Source organism: Carcharodon carcharias, chromosome 5 (assembly GCF_017639515.1).
Source record: "Carcharodon carcharias isolate sCarCar2 chromosome 5, sCarCar2.pri, whole genome shotgun sequence".
Lineage (NCBI taxonomy): Eukaryota > Metazoa > Chordata > Chondrichthyes > Lamniformes > Lamnidae > Carcharodon > Carcharodon carcharias.
In genome coordinates this window covers 46856352-46874765 of record NC_054471.1, presented here as the reverse complement: position 1 = coordinate 46874765, position 18414 = coordinate 46856352, and the positions used below count along the sequence as shown (strand labels likewise).

Sequence of the window (18414 nt, the reverse complement as noted above, 5' to 3'; positions counted from 1 at the left end):
ATTGTTATCAGCAAATATAACCTACTGGATTGGAGCCAACTGAAAGGGCAGGATTTTGCCCTTGGCGGTGGTGCTCGGCAGGGGCGGTCGGGAAGCCAACCGCCACCCACAATCGGCACCGCACAGCGATTTTATGCGGGCGGACCTTAATTGGCGTGGAACATGAGGGGTAGCGCTCAGCACTGCCTGTGCGGGCAGGGGGAGGAGGACGAGCAGGCCTAGCATGAGCTTTGTGCATGCGCGCGAAAGAGCACTTTAATCTCTCTGAGGCACAGTTTAACAGAAGCACTGTTTAAAAAAAAACAAGTAAAGAAAATAAAAATGTCAAAAAATGTGTCCTCTCATGTTACTCTGTCACATGAGCGGGAACATGATTTTAATTCAAGTGTCCAATTTTTATTTTTATTTGTTTAGGAAACCTCATCCACAGATGAGATGAGGTTTCCTAAACAAATACAAATAAAAAATGAAAAGGCCGCTTAGCCTTTTCGCCTGCCCGTCAATCGTTAGGTTGAACAGGCAGTGAAAAATTAAGGACAATTGTTTACTTAATGACCTTAATAAGCTTTTTAATTGTCGGCAGGCACGCTTCCGGCTCCAGTGCGCGCCCGCCAACCTAAGCTTCGCAAGAGTGCAAATTGATGTCGGCACGCTCGGCCAATGTCAATGCGCTTTATTTCACGCTCGGGTGTGTCAGGCACGCGCCCACATGCCAAGCATAATTTTCTGCCCAATATCTATTTTTGTGGGTGGGATTTGAAACCCAGGAGTCCAATTAAACACTTTTGTGCCTTCTGAAGAAAAGTTATTAATCATCAGCAGTCAAGGACCAATCCCATTTCTGCCTAATTCCTATCTTGCCGCAAGATTTTTTGGAGTTGTCCTCAATCCACAAAAAGCAGAGTCATGAGAGAGTTATAAGTTTGCTTCACAAATATGATGAACAGAAACTCAGCGTGTTACCTGAGAACCTACGAAATAGGAGCAGGAGTAGACCACGTGGCCCATTGAGCCTTCTTCACCATTCAGTATGATCATGGCTGACCTTGGACTTCAACTCCATTTTTCTGCCCACTCCCCATATCCCTTAATTCCCTGAGAGACCAAAAGTCTGTCTATCCCAGCCTTAAATGTATTTAATGATGACGCAACCACAACCGTCTAGGGTAGAGAATTCCAAAAATTCATAACCCTTCGAGTGAAGAAATTTCTCCTCATCTCAGTCCTAAATGATCAGCCCCTCATTCTGAGACTGTTTCCCCGTGGTTTAGCTTCCTCAACCAATGGAAACAATCTCTCAGCATCCACCCTATCAAACCTCTTCAGAATTTTGTAGATTTCAGTGAGATCACAGAATCACACAGTGCAGAAGAGGCCTTTCAGCTCATCGAGTCTGCACCGACACATGAGAAACACCTACTTAATCCCATTTACCAGCACTTGGCCCAAAGCCTTGAATGTTATGATGTGTCAAGTGCTCATCCAGGTACTTTTTAAAGGATGTGTGGCAACCCACCTTCACCACCCTCTCAGGTAGCGCATTCCAGACCGTCACCACCCTCTGGGTAAAAAGAGTGTTTCCTCACATCCCCCCTAAACCTCCTGCCCCTCACCTTGAACTTATGTCCCCTCGTGACTGACCCTTCAACTAAGGGGAACAGCTGCTCCCTATCCACCCTGTCTGTGCCCCTCATAATCTTATACACCTCGATCAGGTTGCCACTCAGTCTTCTCTGCTCCAATGAAAACAACCCAAGTCTATCCAACCTCTCTTCATAACTTAAATGTTTCATCCCAGGCAACATCCTGGTGAATCTCCTCTGCACCCCCTCCAGTGCAAACACATCCTTCCTATAATGTGGCGAGCAGAACTGCACTCTGTACTCCAGCTGTCATTTCAGATCACCTCTCATTTTTATAAACTCCAGAGACTATAAGCCAAATTTGCTCAGCCTTTCATCATAGGACAACACCCTCATCCTAGGGACTAATTTGGTGAACCTTCACTATACCTCCTCCAATGCAAGTATATCCTTTCTTAAATGTGGAGACCAAAACTGCACACACTACTCCAAATATGGTTTCACCAAAACCCTGTACAACTGTAGCAAGGCTTAGTTATTTTTGTACTCCAATCCCCTTGCAATAAACGCCAACATACCATTTGCCGTCCTAATCACTTGCTGTATCTGCATGCTAATCTTCTGTGTTCCTCGTACCAGCACACCCAAGTCTCTTTGAACAACTTTCAAGTATAAATACGTTTCTGCCTTTTCATTCTTACAACCAAAGTGAATAACTTTACACTTCTTTATATTATTTTCCATCTGCCATCCTGTTGCACCCTGACCTAACCTGTCTATATCTCTTTGCAGCCTTTCAGTGTCCTCTTCACAGCTTACCTTTCCACCTATTTTGGTATCATCAGCAAATTCAATACATTACTTTCTGTCTCTTCATCTAAGTCATTAATATAGACTGTAAATAGCTAAGGCCCCACAGTGATCCTTGCAGTACTCCACAATTCACTGCCTTCCAACTTGAAAAGCCCCGTTTATCCCAACCTCTGTTTTCTATCCATTAACCAATCCTCTATCCATGCTAATATATTACCCCCAACTCCAGGAGCCCTTATTTTGCCTATTAAACTTTTGTGTGGCACCTTATTGAATGCCTTTTGGAAATTCAGGTATGCTACATCTACTGGTTATGCTTTATCTACCCTACTAGTTACATCCTCAAAAAACACTAATAAATTTGTCAAAACGGATTTCCCTTTAGAAAAACTATGTTGGCTTGTTCTAATCACATTATGTTTTTCTAAGTGCATTGTTACGACTTCCTTAATAATAGATTCCAGCGTGTTCCCAATAACTGATGTTAGGCTAACTGGCCGTTTTTTTATTCATTCATGGGATTTGTGGTTCCACTGGCTGGGCCAGCATTTATTGTCCATCCCTAGTTGCCCTTGAGAAGATGGTGGTGAACTAACTTCTTGAACCGATGCAGTCCATATGGTGTAGGTACACCCACAGTGCTGTTAGGAAGGGAGTTCTACAATTTTGACCCAGTGACTGTGAAGAAGCAGCGATATATTTCCAAGTCAGGATGGTGAGTGACTTGGAGGGGAACTTCCAGTTAGTGGTGTTCCCATCTATCTGCTGCCCTTGTCCTTCTAGAGGGTAGAGATCGTGAGTTTGGAAGGTGCTGTCGAAGGAGCCTTGGTGAATTCCTGCAGTGCATCTTGTACTGTGCATCGGTGGTAGAGGGAATGAATGTTTGTGGATGTGGTGCCAATCAAGCAGGCTGCTTTGTCCTGGATGGTGTCAAGCTTCTTGAATGTTTTGGGACCTGCACTTACCCAGGCAAATGGAGAGTATTCCACCACACTCCTGACTTGTACCTTGTAGATGGTGGACAGTGTTTGGGGAATCAGGAGTTGGGTTACTTGTCGCACAATTCCTAGCCTCTGACCTGCTCTTGTAGCCACGGTATTTATATGGCTAGTCCAGTTCAGTTTCTGGTCAATGGTAACCCTCAGGATGTTGATAGTGGGGGATTCAGTGATGGTATTACCATTGAACATCAAGTGGCGATGGTTGGATTTTCTCTTGTTGGAGATGGTCATTGCCTGACACTTGTGTGGCGCGTATGTTACTTGCCAATTGTCAGCCCAAGTCTGGATACTGTCCAGGTCTTGCTTCATTTGGACATGGAATGCTTCAGTATCTGAGGAGTCATGAATGGTGCTGAACATCATGCAATCATCACCGAATGTCCCCACTTCTGACCTTATAATAGAAGGAAGGTCATTGATGAAGCAGCTGACGATGGCTGAGCCGAGGCACTACCCTGAGGAACTCCTGCAGTGATATCCTGGAGCTGAGATGACTGACCTCCAACACCTACAACCACAATCTTCCTTTGTGCTAGATATGACTCCAACCAGAGTTTTCCCCCTGATTCCCATTGACTCCAGTTTTGCAAGGGCTCTTTGATGCCACATTCTGTCAAATACAGCCTTGATGTCAAGGGCAGTCACTCTCACCTCACCGCTGGAGTTCAGTTCTTTTGTCCATGTTTGAACCAAGGCTTTAATGAAGTCGGGAGCTGAGTGGCCCTGGCGGAACCCAAACTGGGCGTCAGTGAGCAGGTTATTGCTAAGCAAATGCCGCTTGATAGCACTGTTGATGACCCATTCCATTACTTTCCTGATGTTGGAAAGTAGACTGATGGGGCAGTAATTGGCCGAGTTGAATTTGTCCTGTTTTTTGTGTAAAGGACTTACCCAGGCAATTTTCCACATAGGCAGGTAGACGCCACTGTTGTAGCTGTACCGGAACAGCTTGGCCAGGGGCGCGGCAATTTCTGGGGCACAATTCTTCTGTACTATTGCTGGAATATTGTCAGGGTCCATAGCCTTTGGAGTATCCAGTGCCTTCAGCAGTTTCTTGACATCACGTGGCGTGAATTGAATTTGCTGAAGACTGGTATCTATGATGCTGGGGACCTCTGGAGGAGGCTGTGATGTATCATTTACTCGGCATTTCCAGCTGAAGATTGTAGCAAATGATTCAGCCTTATCTTTTGCACTGATGTGCTGGTCTCCTCCATCATTGAGGATGAGGATATTTGTGGAGCCTCTTCCTCCAGTGGGTTGTTTAAATTGTCCGCACCATTCACGACTCCATGTGCCAGGTCTGCAGAGCTTAGATCTGATCCGTTGATTGTGGGATCGCTTAACCATGTCTATCACTTGCTGCTTATGCAGTCCTGTGTTATAGCTTCACCAGGCTAACACCTTAATTTTAGGTATGCCTGGTGCTGATCCTGGATGGTTTCCAAAAATGTTGAGTGCTTTATGGGAGATTCAGCTTTATTATCAAGGCCTTTAGTTAATGTTCCTAACCTGGCAGATTTTGCACTTAGGTATCCAGTATGGAGCCTACAGCCCAGGCTTGTCCTGGAGTTCCATATGTGGTGTGCTAGCTGAAGGTTCATTGGATTAAAGCCTCCCGGGTGTCCCTGCCTCCCTGGAGTCTGCCCGGGTCCGTGTCTACCCCCTCAGTATTTCCCTGTGCATGCTCATCCTCACTGCTGGGCGATTCGTGTGCAGCCGCAGCCACTGTGTCAACGTCTTCATCGTCCACTGCGTCCCCCCTTTCCAGTGCAAGATTGTGTAGAGCACAGCATATAATCACTATCACCGACACACGTATCTGGGGGGTACTGGAGTGCGCCCCCTGAGCAGTCCAGGCATCGGAAGCGCATCTTGAGAAGACTGATGGTTATCTCCACCACAGCCCTTTTGGAGGCGTGGATCCTATTGTACCGCTGCTCAGCTTCTGTTCTTGGATGACGGAGAGATGTCATGAGCCACCTTCTGAGGGGATAGCCCTTGTCACCCAGCAGCCATTCAAATTGGGCTGGAGTACTGAAGAGCCCCGGCACCTGGGAGTGTCTGAGGTTGTAGGCGTCTTGGGAGCTGCCTGGGTACCTTGCACAGACTTGTAGAATCAGCATCCTGCGATCACACACTATCTGCACATTCATGGAGTGGAAGCCCTTCCTGTTGATGAAGGCACCAGGCTCACCTGCTGGTGCCTTGATGGCCACATGTGTACAGTCTATAGCACCCTGGAAGCCAGCAATCGCCGCGAAACCTCGGGCTCGCTTTGCCTGACTGGCCTGGTCCCAACAGAAGTGGATGAAGGTCAATGCACCCCTGAGTAGAACATCTGTAACCTGCTTCACACAAGTGTGGACAGTTGATTGGAAGACACAGCAAAGATCACCCACCAACCCCTGGAAGGAGCCAGAGGTAGAAGTTGAGGGCAGCTGTGACCGTTAGAGCCACTGGCATGGATTGTCCACCTGCACAGTTCGCGGAGATCTCAGGCCCGATCATCTGACAGATATAGTTGACTGTCTCCCTTGAGAGATGGAGTCTCCTTCAGCACTGCACCTCAGACATATTGAGGTAGCTGAATCACCGTCTGTCAGCAAGATAGTGGCATCTTCTGTGGCCCCTTCCGCCTTGGACTACCTCTTGGCCCTGTGCCCCTTGTGCCTGTGCCTGTCCTTCCAAAGCTGGTTCCCCTGGAGGCTGAATGTGCACTCCTGGCCTCCTCCCCCTTCTAGCCCTCCTTTCCTCCTCGAAGGAGCTGCCTCCAGTGGACAGTTCAATTCCCAGGCTAAGAGAAGGCTTCCTGAAACCTGCAGGCCCAAAAAAGATTCCTCACTGGAGAGGTGGGTTACAAAGGGGTAAAAACAAAAAAAACCAAAAAAAACAAAAAAACTGCGGATGCTTGAAATCCAAAACAAAAACAGAAATACCTGGAAAAACTCAGCAGGTCTGGCAGCATCGACGGAGAAGAGCAAAGTTGACATTTCAAGTCCTCATGACCCTTCAACAGAAGGGTCATGAGGACTCGAAACGTCAACTTTGCTCTTCTCCGCCGATGCTACCAGACCTGCTGGGTTACAAAGGGGTTAGTAGTTTAGTAATTCTGGGCAAAAAAATTAAAACAAAACTGTGCTGCTGCCTAGTGACAGGGGTCCAGTGATAAACAGAGACATAGGGGAAAACAGAAAAGAAGTTCAAGAGTGTGTATTTCAGAGAGGGAGACACAAGTTCTAAGCTCTCTGATAAATATTGCAAGTCTCCTGGGAGACTGTATTTAGGGAACTCATGTGCTCGCTCTGCTGTTGAAGCAATAGTGAGTATAGAGTGTGAAGTTTTGTGTCTCAGGGAGAGATACCAGCTGGGGAAAAAGCATCTAGTGAATGCTCAGAAATCCACCAGATGAAAATCGTTTGCAACTGGGCCAGCCCAAGCGAGAAGCTTTGGTATTAAGATAGTGGTAAATCTTCACTGGAATTTTGTGTTCGTAAGGGTATTGATAGGATAAAAGGAATATTATGAGTTTGAATCATTTTCTGGTGATTATATTGAGATCCTTCCAACCTTTTTGTCTGGTGTAATAAAGTTCATTTTTCCTTGTTTAATAAGTGTTTTATTCTTTACGTTACAATTTCATCAGTAAACTCCTATGAATTTGTTTAGTAACTTTCCTCCATGGTTTCTAAAAAATAACAAAGTTAGGATCTATCAAGCCAGGCTTCACTCTGGGATCTGACTTGTCCAGTATTAATATCAGCTGTGTCATTCCCCCCCCCCACCCCCCCCCCCCCCATCTTGTTGCAAGGTCAGTGGGATTTGAGGAGTTATGATAAGACATAGAAGCAGAAATTAGGCCATTCGGCCCATCGAGTCTGCTCCGCCATTCAATCATGGCTGATAAGTTTCTCAACCCCATTTTCCCACCATCTCCCCGTAACCTTTGATCCCCTTACCAATCAATAACCTATCTATCTCGGTCTTAAATACACTCAATGACCTGGCCTCCACAGCCTTCTGTGGCAATGAATTCCATAGATTCACCATTCTCTGGCTAAAGAAGTTTCTCCTCATCTCTGTTCTAAAAGGTCTTCCCTTTACTCTGAGGCTGTGCCCTCGGGTCCTAGTCTCTCCTACTAAACATCTTCCCCATGTCCACTCTATCCAGGCCTTTCAGTATCCTGTAAGTTTCAATCAGATCCCCCCTCATCCTTCTAAACTCCATCGAGTACAGACCCAGAGTCCTCAAACGTTCCTCATATGTTAAGCCTTTCATTCCTGGGATCGTTCTCGTGAACCTCCTCTGGACCATCTCCAGGGCCAGCACATCCTTTCTGAGATACGGGGCCCAAAATTGCTCACAATATTCTAAATGTGGTCTGACCAGAGCTTTATAAAGCCTCAGCAGCACATCCCTGCTTTTCTATTCTAGTCCTCTCACAATAAATGCCAACATTGCATTTTCCATCTTAACTACTGACTCAACCTGCAAATTAACCTTAAGAGAATCCTGGACTAGGACTCCCAAGTCCCTTTGCACTCCAGATTTATGAATTCTCCCCATTTAGAAAATAGTCTAGGCCTCTATTCTTCCTATCAAAGTGCATGACCTCACACTTCCCCACTTTATATTCCATCTGCCACTTCTTTCCCCATTCTCTTAACCTGTCTAAATCCTTTTGCAGCCAACCCGCCTCCTCAATACCACCTGCCCCTCCACCTATCTTTGTATCACCTGCAAACTTAGCCAGAATGCCTTCAGTTCCTTCATCCAGATCATTAATGTATAAAGTGAAAAGTTGTGGTCCTAACACTGACCTTTGCGGAACTCCACTAGTCACCGGCCGCCATCCTGAGAAGGACCCCCTTATCCCCACTCTCTGCCTCCTGCCAGACAGCCAATCTTCTATCCATGCTAGTACCTTGCCTCTAACACCATGAGCTCTTATCTTACTGAGCAGCCTCCTATGCAGCATCTTGTCAAAGGCCTTCTGGAAGTCCAAGTAGGTAACATCCATTGGCTCTCCTTTGTCTAACCTACTCATTACCTCCTCAAAGAATTCTAACAGATTTGTCAGGCATGACCTCCCCTTGATGAAACCATGATGACTTAGCCCTATTTTACCATGCACTTCCAAGTATTCTGAAATCTCATCCTCAATAATGGACTCTAAAATCTTACCAACAACCGAGGTCAGGCTAATCGGCCTGTAATTTCCGGTCTTTTGTCTCACTCCCTTCTCAAATGATGCCTGTATTATCCATCTCAAAAGTTACAATTATGATAAATGGTGGATAAAGACTTGGGGCACCCGTTGCAGGCAGGACGGAAAATTTGGCAAACCGTCAAAAAGTCCATTGCCACTCAACAGGAATTTCCAGTCCATGATCAGGAAACTAATGTAAACCAGATAAATCTAGATATTTGTATAATTTTGGGTTATTTTCTTAGGATCAGCTAGTGGACCGAGGGCATATGAAGGAGAAACTGAAGAAGAAATTCTGTACTGGAATACGAAGATCCAGCCTATTCTTGATGAACTTAGGCCTTTAAACAATGGTGGGTATTTTTGTTTTATAATTTAGAAGATTTTTTATTGCAAACCATCTTCATTTTATTCTCAAAGAAGTCTATTTTTACTTGTAACTCATAGACTCATAGACATCTACAGCACAGAAGGAGGCCATTTGGCCCATAGTATCCTCGGCGGTCAACAAAGATCTGACTAGGCGACTGCTTTGCAGAACACCTGCGGTCTGTCTGCAAGAATGACCCAAACCTCCCTGTCGCTTGCCATTTTAACACTCCACCCTGCTCTCTTGCCCACATGTCTGTCCTTGGCTTGCTGCATTGTTCCAGTGAAGCCCAACGCAAACTGGAGGAACAGCACCTCATCTTCCAACTAGGCACTGTACACCCTTCCGGACTGAATATTGAATTCAACAACTTTAGATCTTGAACTCCCTCCTCCATCCCCACCCCCTTTCCATTTCTTCCCCCTTCCTTTCATTTATTCCAATAATTTATATAGATTTTTCTTTTCCCACCTGTTTCCATTAATTTTAAATCTTTTATGCCCTGCTAGTCTTTCCACCCCACCCCCACTAGAGCTGTACCTTGAGTGCCCTGCCATCCATTCTTAATTAGCACATTCGTTTAGATAATATCACTACCTTTAACACCTCTTTTTCTGTGACATCTTTTGATTATCTGTTCCTATCACTGCTTGCTTGTCCCTACAACCACCACCACCACCCCCCGCCACCTTAAGCCAGCTTATATTTCACCCCTCTCCTAATGTTCACTCAGTTCTGTTGAAGGGTCATGAGGACTCAAAACGTCAACTCTTTTCTTCTCCACCGATGCTGTCAGACCTGCTGAGTTTTCCCAGGTAATTCTGTTCTTGTTTTGGATTTCCAGCATCCACAGTTTTTTGTTTTTATCTCTGACTACACTAAACCCATTTTCCAGCGCTTGGCCCATAGCCCTGGAGGCTATGGCAACACAAGTGAATATCTAATTACTTCTTAAATGTTACGAGAGTTTCAGACTCAACCACCCTTTCAGGCAGTGAGCTCCAGACTCCCACCACCCTTTGGATGAAAACGTTTTGCCTCAACTCCCCTCTTAGCCTCCTATCTCTTACCTTAAATCTATGCCTCCTGGTTATTGACCCCCAAACCAATGGAAAAAGTGCCTTCCTATCCAACCTATCTATGCCCCTCATATCTTATGCACCTCTATCAGGTCCCCTCTCAGCCTTCGCTGCTCCAAGGAAAACAACCCCAGCCTATCCAATCTTTCCTCATAGCTCAGACCCTCTAGTCCCAGGCAGCATCCTCTGCACCCTCTCTAGTGCAATGACATCCTTCCTATGATGTGGTGACCAGAACTGCACGCAGTACTCCAGTTGTGGCCGAACCAGCGTTTTATATAGTTCCAGCATAACCTCCCTGCTCTTGTACTCTACGCCTCGGTTAATAAAGGCAAGTATCCCATATGCCTTCTTAACCACCTTATCTACCTTCCCTGCTACCTTCAGGTATCTGTGGACATGCACACCAAGGTTCCTCCGATCTTCCAAGCTTTCCAGGGTTCCACCATTCATAGTGTAATCCCTTGCCTTGTTGGCCCTCCCCAAGTGCATTACCTCTCACCTTTCCATGCTAAATTCCATTTGCCACTCCTCTGCCCCCCTGACCAGTCCATTGATATTCTCCTGCAGCTAATGGCTATCCTCCTCACCATTTACCACTCTACTAATTTTCATGTCATCCGTGAACTTCTTGATCATACCCCCTACATTTAAGTGCAAATCATTTATGTCTACCACAAACAGCAAGGCCCCAGCACCAAGCCCTGTGGAATCCCACTGGAAACAGATTTGCAGTCATAGAAACATCCCTCTACCATCACCCTCTGCTTCCTGCATCCAATGTGCCACCTTGTCTTGGATCCCATGAGCTCCTAATTTCTTGACCAGTTTGCCATGAGGGACCTTATCAAAGGCCTTGCTAAAGTCCATGCAGACCATATCAAATGCATTACCCTCATCAACACTCCTGGCTACCACCTCAAACATGGCCTTCCCTTAACAAATCCATGTTGACTATCCCTGATTAATCTGTCTCTCCAAGTGCAGATATATTCTGTCCCTCAGAACTTTTTCTAGTAATTTCCCCACCATCGAGGTTTGACTGCCTGGCCTGTAACATTCCCTGTAACAGCAGTACAATAATATTGGCTCATATCAGGGAACTGGAAAGTGGTACATTGGTAAAATGAAAACAGAGACTTAGATATACAGAAAACAAACCAATGTCCCCTCACATTTCTCTTTGCTGTCTGCGGACTGGTTGTTGTATTGCACGGTCCTTTTAAGATTGCTGCGCTTGTGCACATCTTTAAGAGAATGTTGGGTGTGTGCGGCCCATTTGTTCCCAGTGCAGTACGTTCCATGCTCCATGTTTGTGCGTCTGCCCAGCTTAGAGGGAACACCATCCTGAGTGCCAGGGTGTGCTGTTGGGTGAGCAATGGGGGTGTGGTGCATTGAGCAGGATGAAAGGTGGTGTGTATAACATGTCATGTGAAGATTCAATCACTGAGGAGCCCTACGTAAGGTCATCAGATCTCTTCTGGCACTGCTGCCAGGTCCTCGTGTCCAAACTCCCGGAGTTGACCTTCCTGATCACCTACTGCCACTCCCTTTTGAGGCTGCTCCATGAGGATCTCCTGGGCCCCATGAGACCATGCCATCTTTCCTGCTGCCCACCTGTACCACTAATATTTCCAGCACCACATCGGTCAATTTGGATCATCATTTTTCAAGATTTTCCTCTGTTGGGGATGGCCTGGCGTATTAAATGTCCAGTAGGCACTTAACTGGCCAGTGGTGGGCCTTCCCCAGGATTTAGGACCCCGTGGGTGGAAGTCCCCCTCACCCCACCCTGGTCAGCTGCTGGCCAATCAAGGGCTGTTGTGGTGACAGCTGCTGGCAATGCACCCACCAGAGGCCTAAGATTGGCAAAGGACCCAAGCCACAGATGAGTGATGATGGAATGAGAATCACAGGGAGAGAGTCACTGGTGAGTGGGGGAAAGGGGGTTTAGAAGAAAGGACGGCATTGGCTGTTAGAGGACCTTTGAATAAGTGATTGCCCCACACCACCACCTTAAAAGCCCACAAGCAAACAACAGGGTTTCCTTTTTGGGCTTCCCATATGGTGACTCCTCCACTGCTGCTGTTTGAATACCAGTAGCAGTGGGATGAGGCCCTTAAATGGGTATTAATTTCCCATTTAAAGGCTTCAATTAGCATCTGAGCAGGAAGGTTGCCCAGGAGCCTTCCTGCCTCTACCCTATTAAGTCTGGGGTCCTCATCCTGCAGTCTCCTGCTAATTAAATGGCCTCTGCTTCCTAGGAGGGCATTAAATTCTGCCCAACATTGCTGGCACCACCTGCTGTGTGCAAACCACAATGGCAACATTGTGAAGAAAAGACAAATGCAGGAGGCTCAGATTCTTGAAATAATTCCACTTACCCACTTCCATCTGACCCAGTGTGGGCATGTCGTGAACTGCATCCTCTGCACCCAAAAATTGGGACAATTGAATTTCTTGCCCAATAGATTTAATTGTCCATGTTGATATTGTTTTGATACAGGTGTTTATAATGATCCAGGAATAGTCGCTTTGGAGGGATGTGTTCTGCTTTCAAAAACAAGAGTGTTCACTTTTTTTTGTTGAACAGCAATGAATAGTTCTGTTAATTGTTTCAGTTTACTGCTTCATGAGTTTGTCTTATAGGATTTCAGCAGCCTTTCCGGTTAGCAAACCACAACAATAAAGTTCATTTTGCAGCTGTCAAATGGTTTAGCATCCATAACTAGTCAGCTAATGCACAAGGAGGTTCTGTTAAGAAGGCAATTAAGGAGAGCAATAAATTTGTATGTTTAGATTCACTAACAGATTTTGAAACAGTTATTTATATATTCATGATATTAGAACTAAACCTTTTGAGCTTTGAAAGCAGAAACAAAGACTAAACTAAAATTTAGATTTTAAAACCTGTCATCTGCTTGGCCTTTCCTTGATCATTGTTTAAGACTGAACCTGACTGGTCACAACCATAGCATCATATGGCCACTACCTGAGGTTTCTACTTCATATCCTCTCCATCACAAAGACTGCTGACTCTCACCTTCATAACAGTCTCTGTTGTCCATATCCTATTTTATACCAAGCCCTGCTCAGCCATCACCTTTGTTTTCACTAAACTGCATTGGCCCCCAGTGCCCCAATGTACCAGATTTAATATTTTGAAATTCCATGACATTGCTCCTCTTACAAACTTCCCTCCCCCGCCATCTCTCACTTTCTCTGGCTCAGGCCTCTTATGTAACCTTCCCCTCTCTCCAAACTTTGCCACATCATTGCCTTCATGAACTCTTCTGCCTGTCTACCTCCCCCTCTTCCTTTAAGACCTCTGTTAAATCTCACCTTTGGCCAACCTTTTGTTCACGCCTTATTTTAAAATGGCATTTTTTTCAAAAAGTTAAATTAATTAGCCTCATTAATGTCACTATTTTATATTGGAAGCAGGGAATATATTAGAAAGGGCAAATAGCTGGCATTTTCAACTTATTCTCTAGCATTCTGCTGGTTTAACATTGTCTCTTACAGTTCATGCTGTTAGAGCTTAGAAGCATTGCTTTATCACAAAATAAAGATTGGTCCCAGAAATTAAGTAATTGCAGAAATTGAGACCAAAATAAAGAGGATTCAATGAGGAACCAATTATTCCTAATTGCAGAACATGAATGTAAAATAAAGTTGTTATTTTATTCTGATTAGGCAATGATGTGGAACATCTCTGTAAAACATGTTCCAGTCTCCATCGTACATTGCAGGAGGGGAACATGCTGGGAAAAATGTGTAAAAGGAGAGCTATTCTTCTGAAAACACTGTATAAGCTGGTGGATGTTGGCTCAGATCAGCTCTCCATTCAGCTGGCTAAACTCATACTAGCGGTAAGTTTGATCCTTTGTAGAATTCTGGAGCCCTATTTCTAATCATTGGCTTTTAGGGTTTAGCAGTTGAAGTGGGTGTCCATTTCTAACCAAAATTAATAACCCCAGAATTTGAGGTCGGCTGTGTCAACCATTCATTAGACTTACCCACAGACTTTCTATGGGGTTTCGCATTTGAATCTGTGCAATTAGAAAACCATTTTAGTGCTGCATCCTCAATAGGATATTTGGAAATTATATGAACAAAACAAGCAATTGTTCAAGTCTTTAACTGATCAGAAGGAAAAATCATTAAACAAAGAGTGGTTACAGCACAAGAGGAGGCCATTTGGCCCATCGTGTCCATTCCAGCTCTGTGGAAGAGCATGTCACCTTGGCCCACTTCCCCACAAGGTCTCCAGAGCCCTGAAAATATTTGTGCTTTAGATGATTACCCAATTCTGTTTTGAAGGCTTCAATTGAATCTGCCTCTACCACACCCTCAGGCAGGGCATTCCAGATCCTAACCATGCACTGCATAAAAAGGTTTTTCCTCAAATCACCATTGCTTCTTTTGCCAATCCCTTTAAATCAGATTATTGGCCCTACTTTCAACAGTTTCTCTCTAACCACTCTGTCCAGACCCCTCATGCATTTGAAAATCTCTATCAAACCTCCTCTTAATCTCTTTTCTAAGGAGAACAGCCCCAGCTTCTCCAATCCATCCATGTAGCTGAAGTTCCTCATCCCATTCTCGTAAATCTGGCACACACAGTATGAACTTGGCAGTGTAATTTAGAATATTTAATTCAATGCCAAAACATGTACAGAAAGCTTTTTATAGAAAGGGAAAGGAAGATTTGATTGAGAGAGAAAGATTTTTTAAAAATGACTTGCATTGGTTATTTATTTTTAATTTCCAGCTATAATTAAAAGGTAAAAGAGTGAGACTCCAGATAAGACTTGAAATTTAATTTTCAATCCACAGAGGTTGTTTGGCAGCAATTAAGACTGATCACACTGTTAAAAATTTGCTAGCACTGGATTGGACAAACCCTAAGGCTAGAAACTTAACCTATGTCGGGTGGGCTGGGCGGGAGCCAGTGTGAACTGATTGCCACCTGCGATCAGCTGCGCACTGCCATTTTACGTGGGCAGGCCAACTAAGGCTGCCCAGAGTGATGCGCAACTGGCAGCACTCAGTGCTACCTGTGTGGGCGGGGGGAGGAGGAGAGTCGGGGCCTGCGCTCTTTTGCGCATGCGCACGTAAGAGCGCAGCAATCTCCCTGGGTCACGGAGCTGCCTCATGGAGATTAAGTATATATTGAAATTTTTAAATAATGAAGTAAGAGAAAAATGATTTACACATGTCCCCTCATGTGACAGTGTCACATGAGCTGGGATATGTTTGTCAATTTAGCAAAATTTATTTATTGACTTTATTAAACCTTCAGGAAACCTCATCCCATCCGTGAATGAGGTTTCCTGAAAAACACGAAGGCCACTTGGGCTCTTCGCCTGCCCACCAACCTTAGGGTAGGACGGACAGCGCTGTTAATTATCTTATTTACTTTCCTAATGGCCTTAATAGGCCTTTGACAGTTCGGCGGGCACGCAGCTGCCTCCAGTGCGAGCCTGCCGAACAAAAGATCTAAATGATGCGTGATGATGTCGGGACGCACATCTGATGTTGTCGCATGTCATTTTGTGCTTCGGCGTGTCGGGCCCACCCCCACATACCGATGTCAATATTCTGGCCTACCTTTTCTGGCACGTTTAGTGGGTTTCAATCATGTAAGTACAGCAACTTCATGCTATTCCATGCAATTCAATGCTGAGTCTCTAGCTGAAAGTATAGTGAAGATTCTGGAGAAGCAGGGCAACTTGGGCATGATTTCCAAGTTTAACTGCACATGTGTGGTCTTCAGACGTTACTGTCTGATTTAGTCTTTAATAACGGAGAGGACTGATAGCCATGCTGTTGGTTGTAAAGTAAACAAGTATGCAACAGATTTATGATGAACTTTGAAACTAGCATTTTTAAAAGGCTCTTTCTTTAATTCAGCACACTACTGTTTAATACTGTCCCCTGGGAGAATATATTTGTGATGTTTAGTTAGACATTTTGACTCTCCAAATTTATAAAGAACTGCTGAAGAAATGTTCAAGTTAATAATCTGGGTTAAATTTAGAAGCCAAAATTGAAGGTTCAGTATTCACTCTGCCACCAGACTATTTGGGCCACTTATTGCATTTGTACTATTGATATCAGTTTTTAGTGTGCTCTGAAGCTTTTAATATGCGATGATACCCACAAAAGTAATTGTGATTGTGACGTCATTATTAGAGATTTATAGTAGTTAAATTCAAGAATATTCTTCTAGTATCATAACTGAATAATTTTACCTTCATATTTAGTTAATTTTTTGTCATTTATTTCTTTTCTAGCTCAAAGTAAGCGGCAAAAATCTCCTTAATATCTGTAAATTGATGTTCAAAGTTAGTAGGAGTGAGAATAATGATGTTCTATTCCAAAATGATAAAATTTTGGGTAAGTTAAACTTCTCTAAAAATATTTAAGTTCCAAATAATGAAAAAATAGAATTGTCATGAGGAAATGTGCCATACTGTTACGTTGCATAATATAAATATACTATTAGATAATACTAGTCAATTTGAAAAGTGAAAACACATGTTAATTGGGTTGTTAATTGCTAAAAACAAGTCAATAAGGAATGAAACCAGATGGACCACCAGGCATTGACCTAAGCATTGGAAACAACAATGGCAAACTCAGTCCTGTCAACCCTGCAAAGACCCCCTTACTAATATCTGGGGGCTTGTGCCAAAATTGAGAGAGCTGTCTCACATATTAGTCATGCAATAGCCTGACATAGCCATGCTCACGGTAATGTCCCAGACACCACCATCACCATCCCTGGTTATGTCCTGTTCCACGGGCAGGATGGACTCAGCAGAGGTGACAGCACAGTGGTATGCAGTTGGGAGGGAGTTGCCCTGGGAGTCTGCAACATCGACTCTGGACCACATGAAGTCTCAGCACCAGGTCAAACATGGCAAGGAAACGTTCTGCTGATTACCATCCCTCCTCAGCTGATGAATCAGTACTCCTCCATGTTGAACACCACTTGGAGAAAGCACTGAGGGTGGCAGAGGCGCAAAATGTACTCTTGGTGGGGAACTTCAATGTCCATCACAAAGAGTGGCTCAGTAGCAACACTACTCACTGAGCTGGCCGAGCCATAAAGGTCATAGCTGCTAGACTGGGTCTGAGCAGGTGGTGGGGGAAACAAAAAGGAGAAACATACTTGACCTCGTCCTCACCAAGATGTCTGCCGCAGATGCATCTGTCCATGACAGTATCAGTAGGAGTGACCACGGCACAGTCCATGTGGAGGTGAAGTCCCTTCTTCACATTGAGGATACCCTCCATCATGTTGTGTGGCACTACCACCGTGCTAAATGGAATGGATTTCAAACAGATCTAGCAACTCCAGACTGGGATTCATGGGGTGCTGTGGGCCATCAGCAGCAGAATTGCACTCAACCAAAACCTGTAACCTCATGGCCTGGCATATCCCCCACTCTACCATTACCATCAAGCCAAGGGATCAACCCTGGTTCAATAAAGAGTGCAGGAGGGCATGCTAGGAGCAGCACCAGGCATCCTAAAATAAGTGTCACCTGGTGAAGATATAACACAGGACTACTTGAATGCCAAACAGAATAAGCAGCAAGAAATAGACAGAGCTAAGCGATTCCAAAACCAATGGATCAGATCTAAGCTCTGCAGTTCTGCCATATCCAGTGGTGAACGGTGGCGGACAATTAAACAACTCACTGGAGGAGGAAGCTCCACAGATACACCCATTCTCAATGATGGGGGAGCCCAGCACATCAGTGCAAAAGATAAGGTGGAAGCATTTGATACAGTCTTCAGCCAGAAGTGCCCGATCCATCTTGGCCTCCCCAGCATCATAGATTCCAGTCTTCAGCCAATTCGATTCACGCCACATGATATCAAGAAATGGCTGAAGGCACTGGATACTGCAAAGTCTATGGGCCCTGAAAATATTCCAGCAATAGTACCAAAGACTTGTGCTCCAGCACTTACTGCACCTCTTGTTAAACTGTTCCTGTACAGCTACAACACTGGAATCTACCTGGCAATTTAGAAAATTGCCCATGTAAATCCTGTACACAAAAAGCAGAACAAATCCACCCAGTGAATTACTGCCCCATCAGTCTGCTCTCAATCATCAGTACAGTGATGGAAGGGGTCATTAACAGTGCTGTCAAGCGGCACTTACTTAGCAATAACCTACTCACTGAAACTCAGTTTGGGTTCCACCAGGATCATTCAGCTACTGACCTAGTTACAGCCTTATTTCAAACATGAACAAAAGGGCAGAACTCCAGAGGTGAGGTGAGGATGACTACCATTGACATCAAGGCAGCATTTGACCGAGTGTGGCATTAAGGAGCC

At 44.8% G+C, this 18414-nt stretch overlaps 1 protein-coding gene across 8 annotated transcripts in view; it reads left to right on the top strand.

Annotated features, from left to right (window-relative positions):
• armc2 (armadillo repeat containing 2) overlaps positions 1-18414 on the top strand; it is a 204365-nt gene that overhangs the window by 85444 nt on the left and 100507 nt on the right. For 7 of the 8 annotated variants that reach the window (XM_041188576.1, XM_041188577.1, XM_041188580.1 and 4 more), the window contains exons 7-9: positions 8853-8960; positions 13753-13928; positions 16356-16458. In XM_041188576.1, coding sequence (XP_041044510.1) covers positions 8853-8960; positions 13753-13928; positions 16356-16458 — 387 coding nt within the window. The remainder of the gene's footprint in view (positions 1-8852; positions 8961-13752; positions 13929-16355; positions 16459-18414) is intronic. The other variant, XM_041188579.1, reaches the window with a different exon arrangement.